The sequence below is a fragment of the Impatiens glandulifera genome, chromosome 2 (genome assembly GCF_907164915.1).
Source record: "Impatiens glandulifera chromosome 2, dImpGla2.1, whole genome shotgun sequence".
In the NCBI taxonomy this organism is placed as follows: Eukaryota; Viridiplantae; Streptophyta; class Magnoliopsida; order Ericales; family Balsaminaceae; genus Impatiens; species Impatiens glandulifera.
The window spans coordinates 45,397,752-45,420,998 of NC_061863.1; the positions used below are offsets into that span (position 1 = coordinate 45,397,752).

General features: G+C 26.6%; 2 protein-coding genes across 4 annotated transcripts; both read right to left on the minus strand.

The window, feature by feature from the left end:
* Positions 1 to 12,696: 12,696 nt before the first annotated feature.
* LOC124926140 lies at positions 12,697 to 14,561 on the minus strand. Of its 2 annotated transcripts, none has more exons than XM_047466315.1 (6): positions 14,343 to 14,561; positions 14,114 to 14,228; positions 13,503 to 14,021; positions 13,324 to 13,426; positions 13,169 to 13,237; positions 12,697 to 13,057 (listed from the first exon to the last, which is right to left on the minus strand). In XM_047466315.1, exons 1-5 carry the CDS (start codon positions 14,423 to 14,425, stop codon positions 13,212 to 13,214), a joined length of 846 nt encoding a protein of 281 aa, XP_047322271.1. In that variant the 5' UTR covers positions 14,426 to 14,561; the 3' UTR covers positions 12,697 to 13,057; positions 13,169 to 13,211. The 2 variants fall into 2 exon arrangements, with proteins under 2 accessions (XP_047322271.1, XP_047322270.1); XM_047466314.1 differs by having other exon boundaries at positions 12,697 to 13,061; positions 14,343 to 14,560.
* A 2,157-nt stretch (positions 14,562 to 16,718) lies between these two features.
* Positions 16,719 to 23,087, minus strand: LOC124926627 (N-lysine methyltransferase SETD6). Of its 2 annotated transcripts, XM_047466891.1 has the most exons (12): positions 22,979 to 23,087; positions 21,569 to 21,649; positions 21,332 to 21,454; positions 20,906 to 21,203; positions 20,632 to 20,750; positions 20,035 to 20,167; positions 19,244 to 19,320; positions 18,448 to 18,645; positions 17,826 to 18,015; positions 17,527 to 17,708; positions 17,010 to 17,104; positions 16,719 to 16,900 (listed from the first exon to the last, which is right to left on the minus strand). In XM_047466891.1, exons 1-12 carry the CDS (start codon positions 22,994 to 22,996, stop codon positions 16,762 to 16,764), a joined length of 1,653 nt encoding a protein of 550 aa, XP_047322847.1. In that variant the 5' UTR covers positions 22,997 to 23,087; the 3' UTR covers positions 16,719 to 16,761. The 2 variants fall into 2 exon arrangements, with proteins under 2 accessions (XP_047322847.1, XP_047322846.1); XM_047466890.1 differs by lacking the exon at positions 22,979 to 23,087 and having other exon boundaries at positions 21,569 to 22,021.
* Between the last annotated feature and the right edge of the window lie 160 nt (positions 23,088 to 23,247).

Below are 23,247 nucleotides of genomic sequence, written 5' to 3' on the forward strand. Positions count from 1 at the left end.
TAATAATACTTACAGTTTATATCAATCTTCAGCACAAATTTATAAGGAGACATGATTCAGATACATCTGGATGGAGATAGGGATTATGGATTCTCACCGATATCAAACAGTAAACTAGCAATAAAGTCAAATTAGCATGTGATGATTGTTAATTCTAATCTACACTATTGCATTTATAATTCTTATAGGGCTCAAAAGGTTTAAAGGCATGACAAAAAGACATAAAATTATGAGGCATAGAAGGAATGAACACGATATATAATCCACAAGCAAATAAAAATGTTCTGCAAATGTAACATTTCAATAAGTTAAAAGGATAACATTGAAATATAAACCTGATACAAAATTTTTGCAAGAAGATACTTCTAGTTCTCCTGCAGAAGGTTGATCTCTGTAATGATTTCTGCACAAACTCTCTTCCATAGCTGCTTGAATGAAGAAGTAAAATATTAACAACAATCAGAACATCAGATCAATAAAAAAAATATAGAACAGCTGATTACTAAAAAAATATATGATTACAAATATTTTCACATAATCTAAAAAAATATATAATCGTGTATATCCTATCCTAAATCAGACATCTAACCAAGACATTGTATATTTAGATTATCATTTTTTAGATCATAAAATTGAATGATTCTGTATATTTTCCTTCAAGATTTGCATTTTCAATTGAAGTATGCTCAATATCCTATTAATAATAATCTGAATAAAATCTTAAACTCAATATCATGTGACTTAGTTCAATATGGAGTATAAAGATTGGTATATATGCCATATGGACTTAATATCTGCTCTTGTCATTTTCAAAAGAATGTAATATTATTTTCAAAAGAATGCATACCAGCTAATCTGGATTATCAAATGAAAGGGGAATTATTTTCAAATTCTAGTTTATATTTCAGATCTTCAAATTCACCTAAGAAATCAAATGTCTATATTTCAACCAATCCATGTATTATATCAAGGACAAAAACTTAAGAAATCGGTTTATTTGATCAAGGACAGGAACTTAAGAAATCAAATGTCTATATTTCAATCAATCCATGTATTATTTTCAAATGTCTATATTTCAAATTCACCTATTCATGTATTTAATCAAGGACATAAACTTACATGGATGGGATATCGGAAACGGAGCGAGCTTTGGTGATCGGCGAGCTTCTTCTTCTTCTTGGGTCGGAGCCGCTTGAAGATGCCGGAAATAGGAGCTGGAATATCAGAGTCGTCGGTTGAAGCGAGAGGAGATCGAAGATCGAAGAGAAGAAAGATCGGTTAGGAGATCGAAGAGAAAGAAAGAAAGAAAGAAAGAAAGAAAGAAAGAAAGAAAGAGAGAAAGAAAGAAAGAATAAAGGATCGGGCTGCGCTTAGGACAAAATAAATGTTTTTCAATGAGGGCTTTAACGTGATACCCTCGGAGAGATTTTTATTAAAATCACCGAAAGCATAAAAGGAGGGTCCTCGGTGTAAAACTTTATCAACGAGAGCATAACTTTGCTCTCGGTGAGTCTTATAAATAATAGCGAGAGCGGAGTGTTTCTCTCAGTTATATTTTTATTTCCGAGAGATTTCAAACGCTCTCGGTTACTCTCCTCGGTGAATACACCTTTTCTACTAGTGCCTAATTATGAAAATCGTCTTTTAGGTTACATTTTAATGCTCTTTAATTAATTTTTTTATTTGTTCTTATTCTTATGTTTATCTTCATAATTTTTTCTCATTTCAAAATATCTATAATTTTTTTTCATTATAGGGACATCATACACAATATATCACGAATGGATTTGATATAATATCAACTAAAAAAAAGAGTGTTTAGATAGTTAGAGTATAATGACTTAATTAAAAAATTTGCCTCAAAAATTGCAAGAAAATGTATTTTTTTTTTGTTGAATTCGAATACTAGTTAATTGATAAATTATTATGGGTTTACAACTTATTATATTTATATTTTTGATATATATTTTGAAATATTTTTTTACACTAGTTAATATTATTATATATTTAATTTGTATATTTAAATTTTTTTATAAAATTTACCATTATTAAATTTATTTTAATTTCATGGGACCACAAAATTTTATTTTGCATTGGGCCTCCCAAATCTCGGAGCCAGTCCTGGATGGTGTGACTTTAAATTAGTTAGAGTTGGTGGATTTCATGAAGTAATAATTAAAATGGGTAGTTGCTAGCATGAGAAGCCTTCTCGAGGTCATGGATGAATTTCCATCAGCCAAGCCTCCACTTGGGGTTTGTGTGCAGCACTATTGCTTCACGGTTACAACCAAGATATTTTTCGATTTCATCTTCCTCTAAGTGAGTTCAAATTTTCTTTTAATGGTCCTCCAAACAAACTACTAGAAATAATCAGTCCTAAAATATTGTTCCATTTCAGACCGTCACCATTGCGAATCATGTTACTTGTGCTTTAGTTTACAAGACAACATAGACATGTTGTGTTCACAAAGGAGTGTGTTCTACGTGGAATGAAGGTAAATAATCTATTTAAGTATGGTTATTATATGGTGACAGTTTTATATGGTTAAATTAGTCTGTTAATTCAATTTTTGTCCCGTTTTAGAATTGTGTGCCTCTGGCTGAAAGCGGAAAATGCAGCTTGGCTCATATTTTTGTCAGACAATCGAATTTCAAGCTTCCTGCTGATAATAAAGTGCCTATCATCATGATTGGACCTGGTGAGGGGATTTTTGCAGGTTATTACAATCTTCTATCCATCTAAGCATGCTGTTTCTAAGAATCAAGCTAGCACATTCAATACCAGGAAAGGCGGCCTTGAAAGAAGCTAGAGTTGAGATCGGACCTGCCATTCTATTACAAATAAACTACAAACAATTAATTGGTTTAATATTTAAAGTTCATAATTATTTTCAAACTCAAATCATAATAATTTATAATTCTATTACAAATAAACTACAAACAATTAATTTGTTCAATATTTAACGTTCATAATTATTTTCAAATCCAAATCATAATAAACAATCTTGAAATAGTTTAATTGTTAAATTTTGTAGAATTCTATATTAAATGTTAAGAAATTATATGAAAAATAATTATTGTTATATAAGAGGTTAACTAAGCTTATAAAATATTTTCTAAACATTACACAAATTCTTTATAAACTTAAAATAATATTTAATAATTAATTATATAAATTAATAAATTTATATAAAAGTAAAAATATAACATAATTAACCTCCTTCAATATTTTTTTAATAATATAAAAGTAAACAACAATCTTAAAAAATAATAATATTTTAGGAAAAGTATAGAAAAAAGTAAATAATATAAATTATTATTATTAAAATAAAATATATAGTTCTTAATAATATAATAGTAAATAACAATCTTTAAAAAATAATATTCAAAAGAAAAAAAAAATATATAAATGAATAAAAATATAAAAATTATTATTAAGAAATGGATTAATAAATGGTTATAATTAATTAAAATAAAATTAGTATAAAATTAAATACAAATTATTATCAAAACCCTATGAAAAATATATTTTATAAACAATATTTAAATTAATAATACATATTTTAATTATTTGATTTTGAATATAAAATATAAAAAAATATTATTATTATATAAATAAAAATATTAATAAATAAAAAATATAGGAGTGTAAAGATTTAATTATACAAATTAAAATAATTATTTTTAATAAGAAAATATTAATAAAATTTAAAATAACAAATTCTTATATTAATAAATACATACAAATAAAATTCAATTATAAATTAAACACATTTATAAAATTTATAAAAAGGTAATATTTTTAATTATAAAAAGATAATAATATATATTTTAAGTAGATTTAAAAGTTATTATAAAACCGAAAATTAATTTTAAAATATTAAAAATAATTTGCTTCTACAATATAAAATTTTCTAATTAAAAATAAATAAATATATTAACTTTTCAAAATAATTAAAAGAAATTAAATTGAAAAATAATTTAAAAAATAAATAATTATTAATAATAAGAATTTTCATGATAAATAAATATTATTTAAAATTTTAAATAGTATAAAAAATGATTATAAAACAAATAAATTTATAGGTTAATAAAATAAAATATTATTATAAAAATATATAATATAAATTTAATAATTAAAATTACATAATTAGTTTTTAAATATAATAGTATTATAAAAAGGTTAAAAAAATAATTAAATAATATTCAAAGAATTAAATAAAAACCATTTAAAAAAAATAACTATGTAATATAATTGCAAATTTTAAAAAATATATATTATTAATAAAAAAATTAAAATTAAAATATTATGATAAATTAAAATTTATGTTATTTTTAAAATAAAATTTGAGTTAAATTATAGTTTATATTATTTTTAAAATTAAATTAACAATGAATATTTAAATATTTTTATCTTAAAATAATTAAATAAAAATAATATTATTTAAGTTTAAAAAATTAAAAATAATCAAAAAGTTAAACACTAATTTTTTTATTTTGTAAATAAAATATGTATTTAATAAAAAAAAATTAAAATATATTTATATAAATTGTTTTAATTTCAATAAAATACCATCAAATATATTAAAATAGAAAAGTAAATGAAAATTTAGAAAAAGTTAAAAACATTATAATAAAAATTATAATAAAAGTAAGAAAATTATGAAACTTTATGATAAATAAAATATAAAGTATAAATTAATTATATAAACTTAAAAAAAATACAAATTAAACTAAATATTTAGTTATATAAATTTTTAATAAAATAAATTTAACTAAAAATATTACTATTATTAAAATTAAAAGTAAATAAAATAATTAATTTATAATCTGTTTCAAAATAAAAATATATAAATTATTATTATTTATAAAAATGAATATAAAACCATATAAAAATTATAAATAATATCTAAACACAAAATAATAATAAAATTTTAAAATATAAAAAAAAACTTTAAAAAAATATAAAATGATTATTAATAAACTCTTTTAATAAAAATTAAATAAATAAATTTTATTTTAAAGAAACGTGATAAACATTATATAAAAATTAATTTTAATAAAATAACAATAAATATATATCTTACAAATAATTATATATTAAAATGATAAAAAATAATTTAACATATTATTATAAAAAAATTATATTATAAAACAATAAATATAAATAGTTAAGTGTTATTATTTAAAAAAAAATTATTAAAAATTTATTTATAAAATTTTTTAGAATATATATATAATTAATATTAAAAAAATAAAATTATTTCTAATTAAAAATAAATTTAAAAAAATTATATATATTAAATTTAAAATGATAAAAAAATTTAATGTAAATGATTTTAAATTTTTATTGGGTAAAGAAAATTTGGCAGTTTAACTTTTCATATAGATGTGTGTGAACAAATCTATTTATATATTTACTATTTAAAATATAAAAAATAAATACATAATTAATGTTTAAAAAATATTTTTTTATTAATAAAAATATAAAATATATATAAAATAATTATTTTATTTGAATTAAAATAATAAATTATTTATAAAATAAAATAATTTAAAATTAATATTATTTTTAATTTGATAAAAATAATTAAAAATAATTTTATAAAATTAATTAAATTTGTTTAAGAAAAAATTATATAGAAAAAATATTTTTGAAATTTATATAAAATATAACTTATTTTAATGATATTTTATTAATAGGTTTATAAAATGATTAAATGAATTTTAATAAATTAAATTGAAATTATTTTATTATAAGGATAAAAAAATTAAATAGAAATTATTTTAAAAATAATTAAAAAATGTATATAAACATTTTCAATTAAATATGAAAAGTTAAAGTAATTTTATTAAATTTTAATTTAAATGAAAAATTCTATTTAAAGGAAAGATTAAAAACATTTAATAAAATAAATATATTTAAAATAAAAATAACATGCAAATTAATTTAATTAATAAAATTACAATAAATTTATTTTATTTAAATAAAAATAGGTTATAAGTAAAATTAATTTAAATTATTATTATAAGAATTAATTTTTTTTTTAAATTACATATATAAAAATTGATATTATTAATTTTAATTGAAAATATATAAGAAAATAAATATAAAAAAGGTAATTTTATTTTAAATCTAATTACTTTGTAATTGAATAAAATAAACTAACGTTTTTTAAATAAGATATTTTATTTTTTAAATACTAAGTGCATAAAGAATTTGAGTAAAAAAAATAGATCTTTATTTATTTTTATTTTTTCAAATTAAAATAATATAAATGACTTCATTTCATTGAAACCATTCAAATATGGTAATACACTAACGAGTGATTACAAAATCTAATTAATTAATAAATCATATAATATATATATATATATATATATATATATATAAATATAAATATAAATATAAATATAAATGATGCTTAATTTCAAAAGTGTCTCGGATTAATTTGAATAAATATATATGAGAGTAAAGGATGAACAGTCTCATTCATAATGATAGAGAAGACGGCACACCCTTTAATAGGGGTTCTTTGCCACCTCCTTTTCCTCACAGCTCTTTTAAGTAAGGACGATTCTTTTCCTCACGGCGGTTATAACCCTATATGCATTTGTTGAGCTTCCCAAAAAAGGTTAAAGATTCCAACCGTTTTGGAAATACTAGTGGTGTGTTAAAAAATTATTTATTAAAAATGTGTAAATTGAGCCCGCTCTACGAAACAAGAGAGGTGATAAAGTCAAGCTATATTGACGAACGAGACGTTAGGCAATAAAGTGCTTTGATTTTTCACACTCTTAACTAGAAAATGTGTGAAATAAAATTAACTGATTATGTTTTTTTGTTAGGAAGAGTACACTAGTAAAAAATGCAAATTTATCGAGAATCATCGCCAAGAGTGAAACAATATCACCGAGGGTCAGGGGTGCTCTCGGTAAAAAAATAATTATAACTGAGAACAGAGGCTTGCTCTCGGTAAAAAAATAATTATAACTGAGAACAGAGGCTTGCTCTCGATAAAAAAGTTATATTTTGCCTCTGGTCGGTGTCATTTCTCTCTCTCTTATTCTCTCTTTAATTTTTTCGTTTCATTTCTTCTTATTTACCCTCTCTTTTTCACTTCATTATCCTAAGCTCAATCAGATTTAATCAAAACCACTAAACCAGATGTTCATTTAGCATTACGGCAGCGAGCATCAAAATCGCGTAGATCCCAATATGTTTTCTCTAGCGGCTCTTTGATATCTCCAGATCCAGATCTGAAGAAGTAGAAGATCCAGATTTTTAATGTCTCCAAAACTAGTCGCGAAGTGGTAAGAAGCTGTTGGCGTGATTTTTCTCTGATTTATTTGTGGCTTTTCCATGAAATCGTAAATTAGTCCACCATGATCGATTTGACCGAGACACTGAGAATACAGTTCATCTCCAGCCGCTCTTTCTCTCTTCTCCATGAAGTACAAAGCTCCAAGTGATAAAGTATTAAATAAATAAGAGAAATTATTTATTTATCTCCTATTATTTAGACTAAATATAATAACTAATTCCTAAATTTTCTCAGTTATGTTTTCTATTACTATTATAAATAGATAAACTATTGTAAAGATTACTCATTCAATCTATAATATTATTTCAATTTTTATTTAAGACTCAATCAAATAGTTCTTGTTTATTTTATCAACTCTAGAAATCAAACTTGGCATAATACTCCTCGTCATGGGATCTTTCTTCGTCCAAATTCTTAATTCACTCTTGTTGTCTACTCTGATGTTGACTGGGCAGGATGTCTTAATGATCATCGTTCAACAATTGGATTTTGTATTTTTCTAGGTGACAACCTCGTTTCTTGGAATTCTAATAAACAACAAGTAGTTGCTCGCTCTAGTACTGAATATGAATATTGTGCTCTTGCATATACAACTATTAATCTTTGTTGGATACAATCTCTACTTAGTGAACTTTGAGTTTCACTTTCTTCTTCCCCAATTCTATGGTGTGATAATATTGGTGTCGCATTCTTATCAGCAAACTCAGTATTTCATGCTCGCACAAAACATATTGAAATCGATTTTCACTTTGTTCGAGAAAATGTTGCTCGTAAACAACTACTCATCCAGTACATTTCTACTTAAGATCAAGTCACTGATATCTTCACTAAAGGTCTTTCTTCTCATCGATTTTCTCTTTTACGTAGCAAACTCACGGTTTGTGCATCACCATTTCGCTTGAAGAGGGATGATAAAGTATTAAATAAATAAGAGAAATTATTTATTTATCTCCTATTATTTAGACTAAATATAATAACTAATTCCTAAGTTTTCTCAAATTAGTTATCTTTTCTATTACTATTATAAATAGATAAACTATTGTAAAGATTACTCATTCAATCAATAATATTATTTTAATCTTTCTATTCAAGAACTCAATCAAATAGTTCTTGTTTATTTTATCAACTTTAGAAATCAAACTTGATATAATACTCCTTGTCATGGATCTTTCTTCGTTCAAATTCTCATTTCACTCTTGCTGCCTACTCTGATGCTGGGTAGAATGTCCTGATGATCGTCGTTCAACAACTAGATTTTGTATTTTTCTAGGTGACCTCATTTCTTAGAATTCTAAGAAACAACAAGTAGTTGCTCGTTCTAGTACTGAATCTGAATATTGTACTCTTGCATATACAACTGTTGATCTTTGTTGGATACAATCTCTATTTAGTGAACTTTGAGTTTCACTTTCTTCTTCCCCAATTCTATGGTGTGATAATATTAGTGTCGCATTCTTATCAGTAAACTCAGTATTTCATGCTCGCACAAAACATATTGAAATCGATTTTCACTTTGTTCGGGAAAATGTTGCTCGTAAACAACTACTCATCTAGTACATTTCTACTGAAGATAAGTGGCTGATATCTTCACCAAAGGTCTTTCTTCTCATCGATTTGCTCTTTTACGTAGCAAACTCATGCATCACCATTTCGCTTGAAGAGGGATGATAAAGTATTAAATAAATAAGAGAAATTATTTATTTATCTCTTATTATTTAGACTAAATATAATAACTAATTCCTAACTTTTCTCAAATTAGTTATTTTTTCTATTACTATTATAAATATTATAAATAGATAAACTATTGTAAAGATTACTCATTCAATCAATGATATTATTGTTTATTTTATCAATTCTAAAAACCAAACTCCAAGGTTCAACTGTTTGATTCATCCGTGTCTATTCTATAACAAAGATCAAGTTAGTCTTGTAAATGCTATGATTGTTGTTGCGCGCTTAATTCTTCAACTTGATTGTTCAATTAATCTTAATGTGAATCTACAGATTTGATGCTCAGCAAGGTTGAATTCCGATAAGTAATGTTCTTTATTCATGTATCTGTTTGCTTTGCTTGATTTAATATTTTTCTTGCTGGATTCGGTTGAATTTACTTTGAAATTGAAATTTCAGCGGCAGGTTGTGGATAGAAAAGAGGGATGGCGAGTTGTGTAAAGGAGGATGAGAAAAACGAAAGGAAACCCTAATATAAACCCTAATGGAGATTGGCGGAAGAATGATATGAAGGAAGGAGGGTGAAACCAAATGGAGATTTCAAAATTATTATTTACGAGAGTATTTACTCTACCTTTGGTAAAAAAATTAAAATTATATCTGAGAGCCACAACTACTCTCGGTGAAATCTATTTTTTCTTCACCGACAATACTATCATCGACATTGTCCAAGAGCATTTATCGCCCTCGACGAAAACAATCACCAAGAAGATTTTGGCTTTCTCCACGAGTTTATGCCTTACCTAATAATTATATATATATAATACACTCATTTTTTACACTAAATTGTATAGTTTATATATTTTAATAAATGCCTTTATATATAAAATCTTCTTATTTCACATATTATTCAATAAATAATTGTTTTTTTAGAGAAAAAATTAAAAATAATTAACGTATACTTTAATAAATAATAAAATATATTATAAGTTAAATTTGAATAATAATAATAATACTCATTATTCTACTTATTTTTGAAGCGCGGGAATAATTAATTTATGACAAAATAAATAATAATTTAGATTTAAATAATTTAACTCAATATATTTCATTTTTATTATTAAATAAATAATTATTTTATAACTATTGTTCCATTTCAAAAATAATGTTTTCGAACAAATAAAACCCAATTATATAACAAATATATAAAAATATATAAGATAAATGATGGTTAATATATAAATGAATTTGAAATTAATTTATTTGTAAATATTATAAAAAAGATTAAAAAAATAAAAATGACATAAATTAAATAATAATTGATATATAAAAATTAAATAATATTCAAGTAAAAGAATTAAATAAAACCAATTATTTTAAAAAACTACTACTTGATAAAAAAAAAAAACCTAATATAATAATATAATTGCAAATTATTTTAAAAAAATATATTATTAACAGAATGTTTTAAAACTTTAATAATAATAAAAGAATTATGATAAGTTTAAATTATTATTATTTTTTAAATAAAAATTAATTGAAATTTATTATAACCACATAAAGATATTTTAATTGAAATTTTATATTATTTAAAATTAAATTAACAATGAAAATTAAACTATTGTTTATATTATAATAACTAAATAAAAAGTAATATTATTAAGTGAAAACAAATTTAAAATATTAAAAAGTTAAAACTTAATTTTTTTTTTTAAAATCAAATATATTTGTAATAACATTTAAAAATAATTTTATTAATTAAAATATATTTTTAAGAATTAAATATATTTTTAATAAATATTATATATAAATGATTAATTAGAAGAAAATTTTCTATTAATTAATTATATATATATTAAATAAAAATATATTTATGTAAGAGGATTTAATTTAAATAAAATATCATAAAAATATATAATTCAATTAAAATATATTTATATAAATGGATTTAATTTAAATAAAATATATTAAAATAGAAAATTATAAATTAATTAAATAAATGAATTTTTTTTTTTAATAAAGTAAAAAATATAAAACATAAGAATAAGTTACAAAACATTATAATAAGATTGTTAAAATATGATAAATAAAATAAAATGTATAAATTAATTATTTAAATTTAGAAAAAATATAAATTAAATATTTTAGTTAAATAATTTATTAATAAAATAAATTTGAAATTATTTAAATATAAATATATTATAAAATAAAATTAAAAAATGATTAATTATTAAGATATTTTATTAAATATATAAATAAAAGATGTAAATAAAAGGAGATGACAATTATTAAAATTAAAATAAAACAATTAAACTTCACATAATCTTTTTCTAAATAAAAATATTTAATTATTTTTGTAATTGAATAAAATAAATAAATGTTTTTAAAATATAATATATTTTATTTTTTAAATAACTTAATACATATAGAATTTGAGTAAAAATCAAATAAATTATATTTATGTTTTTTTAAATTAAAATAATATATATGTAACTTGTAAATTTCATTGAAACCATTAAAATATGGTAATAATTTGATGAGTAATTAAAAAAATCTCATTTATTAATAGATCGTAAACTCAGTGTTAGAATTTCACAACTATAAATTCATACAAAACTTTAAATATAACACTATTATTCAAACATAGAAGATAGATTTAAAAAATCCTAATAATTATAAATAGATCTAATAAAAAAGAGAAAGAAGAGGAAGAAACCAATTAGGTAGTGATTTTAGCCTCACATCACCAAATATAATACCTTAGTTTTTAAGAAATTTTAATTGGTATATTTTAATTAATACCTAACTTATTTATAATTACCTGTAAAATTAATTATTTAATTATTTCAATTAAACTTATTTAATTAATTATCATCTCTAATTTAATCCCATACTCATAACATGTTATAAAATATATCTAATGATCATATATGTCTATCTACAACCTATTCCATACTCTTAAAAGTATATTTTTTTTCTAATTAAACTTAAACTTAAACTTTTAACATATAAATGAAAATATTTATTTATTATGTAAGATAAAAATAATTAAATTAAAAAATATATATAATAATATTATTTTTTTATCTCATATTTTCAATAAATAAGATAAAGATATTTAAAATGATAAACTTGTAATATATTTATGCAAAGAAGGGAGGAGATGGGCTCAAGCACTTTTGTGCATATCCAATTTATATCTCTGAAATTAATTTGGCCCAAAATGAAAGAAAAAATAGTAATAGTAATTCTTAATAGCATATTTAAATTCGAGCTTAACTTTTATTTATTTTGAAGATTAATACATAGATCAGTCTTGAATTCTAGTTAAAAGTATGTATAATTTTGAAATAAATTATTTATATTGTTAAAATGGTAATATCCCTTCCCTCTCTATCTCTCTATGTACCTTTCAAGTTTATAAATGAATGTTTAAATGTCAATTTTAAGTTGTTTTGAAATTTTGGTTAATTTATATATTGGCTCAATATTAGAGGTGAAAGCCATTTATAATCAGAAACAAGATAAACTAGATCCACTTGGTCAAGCCTTTCGAAGTTGAAGATTAACATAAAATGGTAAAGATGTTGTTCAGAGGGTTCAAAATATGTATTACTTCTGAAGATGAAAGTATTAAACACATCGCTTCCAAAGTTTGAGAAGCTCTAAGAACCGGGGGAGGGAGAATAATATTAATCGATACAAGAGTGAGTGTTGGCTTACTCATTTTGGTGGTATGGTTCTATTACTAATTCAACGGAGTATCCATAAAAGTCATCGAAGACAACATTCTCTCTATGCATAGGTTTTTGACAGAAACGAGTTCATTGTATTGAAAACTTCAAATAAATCCTCTAAATCCTAAGTACAATCTCCTTGACATCTTTAATAGAAAAACATTACAATGCTATAAGGTATCTTACTAATCCTATCAAAAGACTATACTTAGAGGCTTAAAGACGGTCTTCATGTTTCTCCTAAAACATTTGTGCATGATTCTTGTTTATGTTGTTGTTTGTCTACATGAATTTACAAACTGTTGTCATCTTCCTCGCCAGAACCTTTCTTCAAAAGAAAATTAAATAAATTTGAGACTAATTTCTTCAGTAACATAAAAACACAAAACTGATCTAAATCCAACCATCTAACATTAAAAAAACTACATTTCTTACCTGGTTTAATAATATGCTGAAATGTTACCAGCTTTGCTCTGGCTTATGTTGAATATAGTATAAAAGGCACTGCAAAAATAGTTTTAAGTAGTAAGTAATTTGAACATACCCATAAGATGTTATGTTTTGTCAGATATGATGTAATTGGAACATACCCATAAGAAACGCAACCAGCGTTAGTGCAAACTTCAACCGAGCTGAACTAAATTGAAAACTTAGAGGAATAGTTTGCAATTCTCTTAGCCGCCATCCATGGATCTGTCAAGCCAGACAACTATATTAATCAATGGAAGAAGAAGAAGAAACAGTCCACATAACAATAATATATATTTACCTGATTTAGGCAGTTGTTAATCCTTCTGAAACGCAACCAATTTGACAAGAGTGGTTTTGATTCCTTATCTTTAATTAGCATCACCTCAAAGCTCTGAAGTGGTGATTCTTTCCTTTCATCGTCAGCAACTCCAATTTTCCAAGAACCTGTAGTTGGTGAACTCCATGTTCTTAGTTGTGTATCATCTGATGTTCCAGTAAACACTTCTTCTTCCTCTTCAGGTTCTATATCTATGACACTATCACTACTACTAACGATAATTCCTTCTTTTGGATTAATCTGTGATGTCGGAAGAGACCCAGATAGAAAAGCAGCTAAATCGTCGCGATCATCTTCATCTAAATGTATCCACCTAAGCGGTTTCTTCCCATCTTCAATTAAAAAGTTCCTTAAAGCTGTTTCCACCCGAGAAATCTGATTTTCAATAACATTAATGAATTCTCTATGTCTTGTTGCAGCTGTATCATCACTGCTGAGTTTTCTGTAACTCGACCTAACAGCTCTTTCAAACTCATCCAACTGTTTACAGTAATTCCATTTGAACAAAATAAGCTTTTTTATCTATATAGTAAAGAATAAAAATTTGTTTGAAAAATAGAAGACCAACAAACCTGCCATTTTGCTGTTCCTAAAGAAGTTTGAAGCTCCCTGCACAGTTCATCCAAACCTTCTGCTGCTAAACCTCCAATTTTCATCCTTTGCCATGTCCTGTATGATGATTCCATTCTGGAATCATCACCATCAATGATTTGTACGAGAAATTCTATTAATTTAAACTAAATTTCAATCAAATCAGATACTGAAACACATAAACCCTAAATCGGAAAACGAAAAACATACATATCGGCTGATTGCTGAATCTCTTCTGCAGCTGAAAAGAATGCATCTTTTTGCCATTGATCAAAACTGTTAGCAAGCAGCATCGAGGGTTTTGGTGGAAATCGTGTCTAATTTCTGAAACGCTTAAAGGGTTAAGATGTTGCTATTCTCTTTCTTCTTTCCCCTTTCTCTCTTCTTTACAACTTGCAATGGAGAAGAGAGAGAGAGAGAGATTGAGACGTTCAATCAAACTCCAAACAGTATTTATTATCTTTCTTTTTTTTTCATCAACCCTTTTCCGATGATATGTGCTTCTTAATTTATATCTGTTACCTCGCTGGCATCGAATTTTTCTAGATACAAATATTTCCTTTTTTTTCATAAAGAAAATATTTTTGATTTTTTTTTGTTTTTTAAAAGTATAAATTGCATTATTTTTTGGATGAATAATTTTAGAGTCAATTAAGGTATTAAAATAATACAATTATATAGAGTCAATTATTGGTCTAAGAGAACATTTTGTCTAGATTTAATTATCTTATTTTATGTATTGTGTTTTTCATATTATTTATATGTTGTCATTTTCCTTAAATTATTATTATAATGTCTTACCTAATTTCAATTTTAACTTAAGAATAATTTGATTGAAGTGAAAAAAAACAGATCACAACAAATAAAAAAATGAAGCTATTTTGTGATTAATTAATTAGAATCATATCTAGTTAGATATCATTTCTTCAATTTCATTTGTAGTATTTCTTAATCAATTTATTAGCTTATTTTGGATTGGTTAGTTATTTTATTTTAAAATTTACTGTGAATAATGAATCTATTTTCATACATCTTCATTATTTATATATAAATATTTTATTTATTTAAAAAATTGTTAATAGTGATTAATTTTGAAAAATTATAATTTATTTATTTTTGAAAAAAAAATAATATATAATAAAATAAAAAATAAATGATATTAATATTAAGTAATATAGGTAAGAATATAAAAGGAGATTGTATGGGATGATCTCTCAATTACATAAGGGAATGTCTCTTATATAGACATTAAATTAAACTTATAAAGAAACTAATATAATATCGATATTATCACAATTTATTATATTGTGATAATATATATTATATTTTGATTATATTATATTGATTAATTATTAATTAATGAGAATATGTTTGATTATAAAGTTTAAAAAAAATATCTTTTAATAATTATCCATTATTCGACATTAGAGCAATCTTTAGTTAGTTAAGAACATCTTTAGATATACATAAGATCCCTCCAAGTTTTAAAATCTTAAGATGATGTCAAATAGTTACTCTTTTAGTAAAGCTTTTGGGTGGAAACTTAGTTGGATTATGTGTTTTCCACATTGGATGGGAATTGGGATTCATTCAAGTGGATTAAACAATTTTAAAAAAAATACTTTCCATTTCCTCGATTATTCGAAACTTTCTTCCCTTCCCTTCCCTATTTTCTAGCAGTTTGCCATAACTGGATAAGTATTTTTTGTCATTTCCCCCAATGAAATTTACCATTAGCATCAGTTGGGTGAGAGTCGGTAGTGGGTCATGGAGGGTGAGCTGGTGAGGAAGCAACGTATGACCACTATTAGTTTGGCAAGAAGAGTGTGTATTTCGTGTGGGTCACACTCACATTCAACAAACAAAAAATCACAACCTGTCTTTGCGAACCCACGATTTAAATTCCTCTTTCGATATGAATCTATCTCACAACAAAAATACGCCAATACCAACAAAAAGACAACCATTCCTGTTCCAGCTTGTTTTTCTCACCTGTTTGCTAATACCGACAGTTTCATCATAAAGGTCATTGCAACTAGACACTTTTGTTTTGCAATATCATAATAAACACAACACCACTCAAGTCCCAACCAGATACTTTTGTTGTTTCTTAATTCAATTTCCCATAGTGGTTCACCCATTTTCAAAAGCAAAAAGAAAATCACCTATTTAATTATATCTAATTAGTAAAAGCAAGATTTTTCTATTATGAAATATGACCACATGTTGGTATCTTATGTGTAAATTAGGTGGTCACACTACCACCACCAGCTCTATAATGAAAAATAATTCAAGGGAATATCTTTCTTTCTAAAGTTGGTACCATTTTATATCCATATAATAAATTGCATACAGTCAACTCCTCTTTCCAAATAAAATACTAATATCATCTTACAGTTACCACAATCAACTCTAAAACCAAATAAAATACACCTCTTCTTCTCCTTTTTTTTTAATCCCACAAAAGAATAGCATAATTGTGGGATAAGCCCTAATTTCCCCTTAAAAAATAATTGAAAAGAGTGAGACTCTTAAGGGAATTCCCTTAAAGATTATTATCCATAAAGAAAATTGTGGCTTTGACATTTTTTTTTAGTTCCCTTCTCCTTGTGCTAGGGTTTCCCTAACTCTAAGACCCATATTTCTGTAATTCATTTTGCACTAACTTGATACCAGATGAGCAAGAGTTAACTACTGATGAGACGGTTTTCCTTTGTAAATCTTTGAACTCCAATGCTAACTTTACGTCCCAACTGGTATTTTCAAGACTATCAAGAGAGAAAATATTCTAATTTAGAAGCAGAACTTGTAATTGCATCTTTAAGAACACAAAAATGAAAAAAGAGGGTAGGGATCTTCTACATGGAGCTGTGTTACCTGTCATCATTATTTGTTTGTCCCAGATTTTCCAACATGTCTTCAAATGTAGAGCTGAGGACCTCTAGAATTTCTAAGTCAATTTCTAATCTCTCCTGTTTACCAGATTAAACAAAAAAAAAAGTGAAACTGTTGAAAGCAAAACAACAGGGAGAAATGCCCAAGTAAAAAAGTGTCATTACTTTTTCTTTTTTTTACATTTTGAAATATTAAATACAAAGGATAGTGTTTAGTGATTTAACCCAAATAATCCATCTTTTTTTCTCAATCAAACAAGGTTTCTTTCAAAAAGAAAAAACAATTTATTTCAAAAACAAATCCTACATCAAACAAGCTCCTAGATACTCCAATAATAAAACAATTAAATCACATCCTTCTTTTCCTTTCCACCTTTCTTTATCTTAGGATGGTTGCTTGTATGATTTGTGGTCAACCAATATTAGGACAAAGCTTTAATTTTTCAAACATTTCAATCACATACTGCAGTAATGAAATACAGAAAATGAGAAACAGTTACCTGGTCATTGGTTTTGGTTTCATGTGAAGAAGATTGAACTCTACGGAAATGATCCAACAAAGGAATAGGTAGCCCATAATGAAAAATACCATGGTTCTTTGCAAGCCAAGTGCCTCGTAACATGTGTGTAGTCCAGCCAGACAAAGAAGGTTTAGTGCTGACATCTGATCCAGCATCTATATCTGCAATTAATGTTTACATCCATGAACTGAGACACACCGTGGTGATAATTAAGGAACTGTAGAGAATGTAAAGCTTTTAATAAATGAACATATCATATGTTATTAATTATGAATTACCAAGAGGAATTGTATCATGAAGATTGACCCCATCTGGTAAGAATCCATAGAAGGTAACAAGATGAGAGCTGGAGAGGCTCCCATAGCTGAGGTAACATTGTTCTCCAGCATTACATGGTCTTGAAAGAGGAAACTTTAGCGAATTTGTGGTAGAGTCTACTTTACCATAGCGTAGTATGTGTGGGACAATCTGCCATGATAATTATATAGAACACAGGTTGAGCAAGGTTCTTCAGCAAAATATTAGGATGGTAAGAAGCTAGAGAAATTAATGAAACATATCAAGTCCATGATGAATGCATGTATGTACATAATCAGCCCTAGCCAGCTAGACATAACAATGACTGCGCACATACATACACAACATTCTTATCAGTATGATGACACATCTTTTTGTTTTGGAGGAATTTGGGAAGAGCTTATAGAGGCAGATTGATTATATTTTCAGGCATACAAATGATGGTTCATCCAAACAGATGCATAATTGCTGCCATCTAGTTTTGTACTAACTTGAAGTATTTCAAGTATCTTTTAAGAAGACATATCTACAAGCGTTTTAGACAAGAGATTTTTGTGACCGTTAGCATAACATAGTAGAACAGACATGTAGAGGGTAGCATACATTGTGATTGAGAAAGCCTGCCACAGGAACTAAGCAAGTCCGCAACTTGTCATTAGGAAACATTACTTTCATGCCATTGGAGTACCAAAGTTCACATGCCCATAAGAACTGCTCCCATGTGTAAATTTCTGCTGGAAATATATCAGGGTATGTGTTGGTTAATGTAGGAAATAGCTCATTATACTGAGTCCGCAAGTGCTGCAACAGAACAAAATCACAATTAATAACTGCATCATGCAATGCAAATGTAATATCATATGAAGACAAATCCACTGGAAGCATATAAAATAAAATCCAACCTAGAGTTGGAAATATACATCACATAGTTGCCCACAATCTCATGATGATTCTCAGTATTCAAACAAGGACATTTCATTTTCACATGACAATGGAACTAAGAAAGCACAAGAAAATGTATATTCAAGAACGATGTGGAGCTGGATGAACAGTTAAGATTGTCCTTGTCTAAGCTTTCACCATATCACATTTAGCATACTCATTATTAAGGTCATCTCAGATTCTTCAGTTACTTATTTTAGCAGACAATAATTTTAAGACCCTAAACTTTGGCTTTTCTCAATATTGCCACATTTCTTCAACAAAGGAAGTTATCCTGAGTTTCAAAATTTCTTTGAGAAATATAGCATCCCCTAACATCTCTAAGAACTTTGATGCATGCCTAAGCAAACAGGTTCAAGAAAATGTAGTTATTCCATTTTCAGCTGCCTGCAAGGCAATGAAAACCAAACATCAAATTTATAAGGAATAGTAGATTAAAAAGGTTTATAAATGCAACCTCTTTTGCTTGAACTATCTCTTCCAACAACAAGGTTCCATCTAAAGCCATTATTGCATCCATGCCAAAGCTCAGACCTGTCTTAGAAAGGTAGGGCCAATTGAGAAAGAGAAATCAAGAGCTAGATACAAGTTACACAAGAATAATAGTTGAAATTTTGTTTAACAAAATTATATGTCAAAGAACATAAATAATGTAGGAACTCATAACTGTGCCAAAAGAAGATAGAAAAGAGAGCCAAAAAATTACTATGCGTACAAAATATCAACAAATTTGAGTAGGGAGATAAACTTATTCTTTTGTTTTAAACAACATGTGTTGCTTGTACATAAGAGTTATATGTTATCTTGCTCAAGAAAATTGTTCAAACTTAAGTTGAATTAATAACAGGTTTTGTTAAGACGCTAACATAATACATTAGATTAAACATCTTTTAGCAATTTTTTATAAGTAAACAAAAGCATTTCCATCTCTTATGAATAATTTCTGATTTAATTTTATTTGGTAACTATGTTCTCTATATCCTCTGAATTAGCATATGAAAATAATAATTACTAGTGCATACAGAATTGGTGGGAGGGAAATAGACAAACTACAACCAAAAACAAAGATTTGTGTGTGATGCTGCAAAATGGAAAGCCACCAACTACGTTTCTTCCTTTTGGGAGGTTGATAATGTATCACCCAAATAGAGAACCCAAATGGTATCAACATGTGTCAACACCAACTTTTTGTTTACCACTAATTCAAAAGGCAAAAATATCAACAATCACATGTTTCAGCCATATTACCTGTGTTGAATGTCTCTGGTAACGAATCAAAATAGCTCTTGAATTTCGAATTAGCCCTGTGTTTCTCCTTCATGCTCCACAACAACAGCATTGTTTCAAGAGAAACACCATTAATCAGTTCCAAAATGGGGGCCTGAAATGAAGGGGAAAAAATAATATAGATTATTAACGACTTTTGATACTTCTCTTCAAGTTAACATTCAAAAAGTCAATCAGTCTAGGAACCATTCACTAGCGTGACTACTGTAGAAAAGACCTAAAAGGGTGGGCAATGATTGAAGTATGTCCTTCCCCCATTCTAAAAGTTCAAAATCCTAAATCTATGTAAGGTTAAACACACACAAAATGACATTTAATCAACAACTAAATGTCTATTCGCTGCTAAGTACCTTTAGTAAAAATAATAGTCTCATGCAATGAGCGCACCTCGCGCTACTAATCTTTTTTAATACAATGTTGACCCTTTTTCAAAAAGTATAGTAGTCTTTAAACTTTTATTTCAAGATAACCTTGGGTTGTTTTTTCTGTTTTTGCAACCAAATATGTATAGGATGATTGTGGGAGTAGGCATCCTAGTTTGGAAGGAATCATCCATACCATATCAGAAACATGCAAAAGCTCCTCAGAGATTATTGCAGAAACAGGGACTTCTAATGCAACATCTCCAACTTTTAGATCTTCTTTGGCTATGGCTCCTCTTCCAGCTCCTTCAACATCTGTATAATATCATTGCAAATGTTTTTAGAACTATAAGATGACTGTTCTGTTACCTCCATATCTAGTTTGGCTGTTAGCAAATTAACAAATTTCCTAATTGTTGTACCACAAGATGATATGCAAAAAATGTATCAGCATCATGATGACGACTTACAAGCTACCTCCAATTTTGTTTGAACACCAATAGCTTCACCCCATTGTAGTAGAAGCTTTTCCTTGATACAACTATTTATAAGAACTTTAGTCTTGTCAGAAAAATTGTTCCCAACCTCTTGGATCTTTTCAATAGTGACATTCCTTAAATCATGCAGAACATTATCCATCTTATAGTTACTACTAGTGAGAATTTTGTCAATAGCAGTTAGTATTAAATGCAAAGCCTCCAACTCATTTCTTGGATTGTGATACTGAAGTGCAGAATCTATGTCAGCTCCATCAAAATAAAGCTCGGTCTGCCAACAATGACAGTTCTTAGATATAGTATGATCTAGAAATTAAAAGAGCTGCTTCATTTTTTCAGATATTTGGACCACGAAATCCTTCAACTAAAACATTATTATGCTGAGAATAAATCAATTACCTCATCCAAGCATATAACTCTTGCTCTTTGAAGCAATGCTTCAAGTGATGTGCTTATAAAATTTGAAGAGATCTTCAAGGACAAATGCCTCTGGGAATTAAAGCTTTCATCTTCCAACAATTCCTACAAGAACAACAGAGAATTTGTTTCTTAGTAAATGTTAATTAGTTGTCAAACAAATAAACATAAATTAAGGAATGCAGTGTCATCTCCCATTTTCTGGAATGAACCTCTCACCTTCTTTCTCTGATGAAAAGGATCTTTCTCAGGAAGCTCGAGAGTTATTAAACTTTCAATGTCATTGAGATTGCGAGTTACCTGAAATATTGGGCATGTCATTAATGCTCAGTTTACCAAAGATACACATGAAAGGAGATGTACAATGTGAAAGTAAACTAAGTTGGGAACCTGTATATTTGGAAATATAAAACAAAACTTTAACACATTTCACAGTGTATTAAGTACCAACTGGAGGAGAAAATGTCTGAGAAGTAGACATAAGAAGAGAAAACGGAAGTTGTCTAGTGGAAAAACAGGTAAAGACTTGTTGCAATCTGTTTTTGGATAATCCAAGGGTTACTGGGAATAATTGATCATTAGAAGAAAAAATTAATTTTAAGTAAATCGTCTTAATGTAAATTGAAATAGGAGTGGACAATATAAATACTTGTCAGGCATGGGATAGCATCTTAGATTTAGGTCACCTCAATACCAGGTATTAGTTATACAACAATATCCCAAGTCAAAAAGCCCATGTAATGGTTATGCTAGAACCCAAAGGTAGAAGCACAGTATGTTTTTCTACATGGACAAGGTAAAAGTTGTACGATCTTATCCCAAGTCAAGAACCATGTAAATGGCCATGTTAGAACACAAAAGGTAAAAGTAAAGCTGTTGGTAATCCTATAACAACCTCAAGCTTGATACTAGAATCTAGCTGCATCCAGAAATCCACATAATTGAGTTCATATTGAAACTTGGAAGTAATATTTAGGTCAACTTTTGAAAATAGACTCCAGGTCATGTATTATAAGCCAAAGTCGGTGCAGGAAGTTGGAAGTCAATTCCAAATAAAGCCATAAATAGATTATCCAATGCACAGACTGGGACAAGTGCAGGTTTTACTCCTATCAACTTACCTACAATAATTTGTCCTAAATTAACTGTGTCAAGCACTTTGGGAATTGAAGAAATAAGCCATCTATCCACCTGGCTTGTTATATGCAAGAAAAAATAATCTTTGATTTGCTAACAGAAGAACCAAAGACCAAAAGAGGAGAATCTATTTTCACCACATCATTCTCCATCAAAATATCAATGTAATTCAACAGGGAGATACGTTACAAATTGATCACTTAAATTGAACCTAAGTTCGATTATGTCTATCCTGATACTTACAACTCAACTCATAGACTTCAATTCCCTACTATAATATTTGCAACAGTAATATGCTCGATTTAAGTTCAAAACATATTGGGTAACTGAAACACATGAATTAATTCCATGATAGCAAACAAAAATGATTGAAGGATGCCAGGAAAGAAGAATGCAAATCCATGATAGTAATTAATTCCCAAAACACATAAATATAGAATGTAAACTGCATTATCTCCAAGAATTAGAGTCAACATAATGAGCTCAGAGAACCTGATTGTTGTCCTCCATGAAGATGAAGATGAAGAATCTCAGCAATCAGCACAGAGAGTGTAATTGAGTGAGTGTGTATTGTGTTGTGAGCGCGCCTAAGAAAATGTTTGGATTTCAGAATAGATGAAGATGATGATGATCTTAGTCTTAAAAGAACACAGGCCCATTATAGAGAATTAATTAAATTCAAGTCCAAGTCCAAGTCCAACATTAGGTCTAGTATTTATCTAATGCTTATTTCTCTGGCCATACTAAAATTATTAACTTTT

What these genes read in the sequence shown, in the direction of transcription:
- LOC124926140 (XM_047466315.1), bottom strand. Translation starts at nt 14,425, where the DNA reads ATGCTGCTTGCTAACAGTTTTGATCAATGGCAAAAAGATGCATTCTTT. An exon ending in ATTCAGCAATCAGCCGATAT is followed by an intron (nt 14,229 to 14,342) that starts GTATGTTTTTCG and finishes TGATGATTCCAG; the next exon opens with AATGGAATCATCATACAGGA. An exon ending in GCTGGTTGCGTTTCTTATGG is followed by an intron (nt 13,238 to 13,323) that starts GTATGTTCCAAT and finishes CTATTTTTGCAG; the next exon opens with TGCCTTTTATACTATATTCA.
- LOC124926627 (XM_047466890.1), bottom strand. Translation starts at nt 21,670, where the DNA reads ATGACATGCCCAATATTTCAGGTAACTCGCAATCTCAATGACATTGAA. An exon ending in TCATGATACAATTCCTCTTG is followed by an intron (nt 17,709 to 17,825) that starts GTAATTCATAAT and finishes CATTAATTGCAG; the next exon opens with ATATAGATGCTGGATCAGAT. An exon ending in CAAACAAATAATGATGACAG is followed by an intron (nt 16,901 to 17,009) that starts GTAACACAGCTC and finishes CTCTCTTGATAG; the next exon opens with TCTTGAAAATACCAGTTGGG.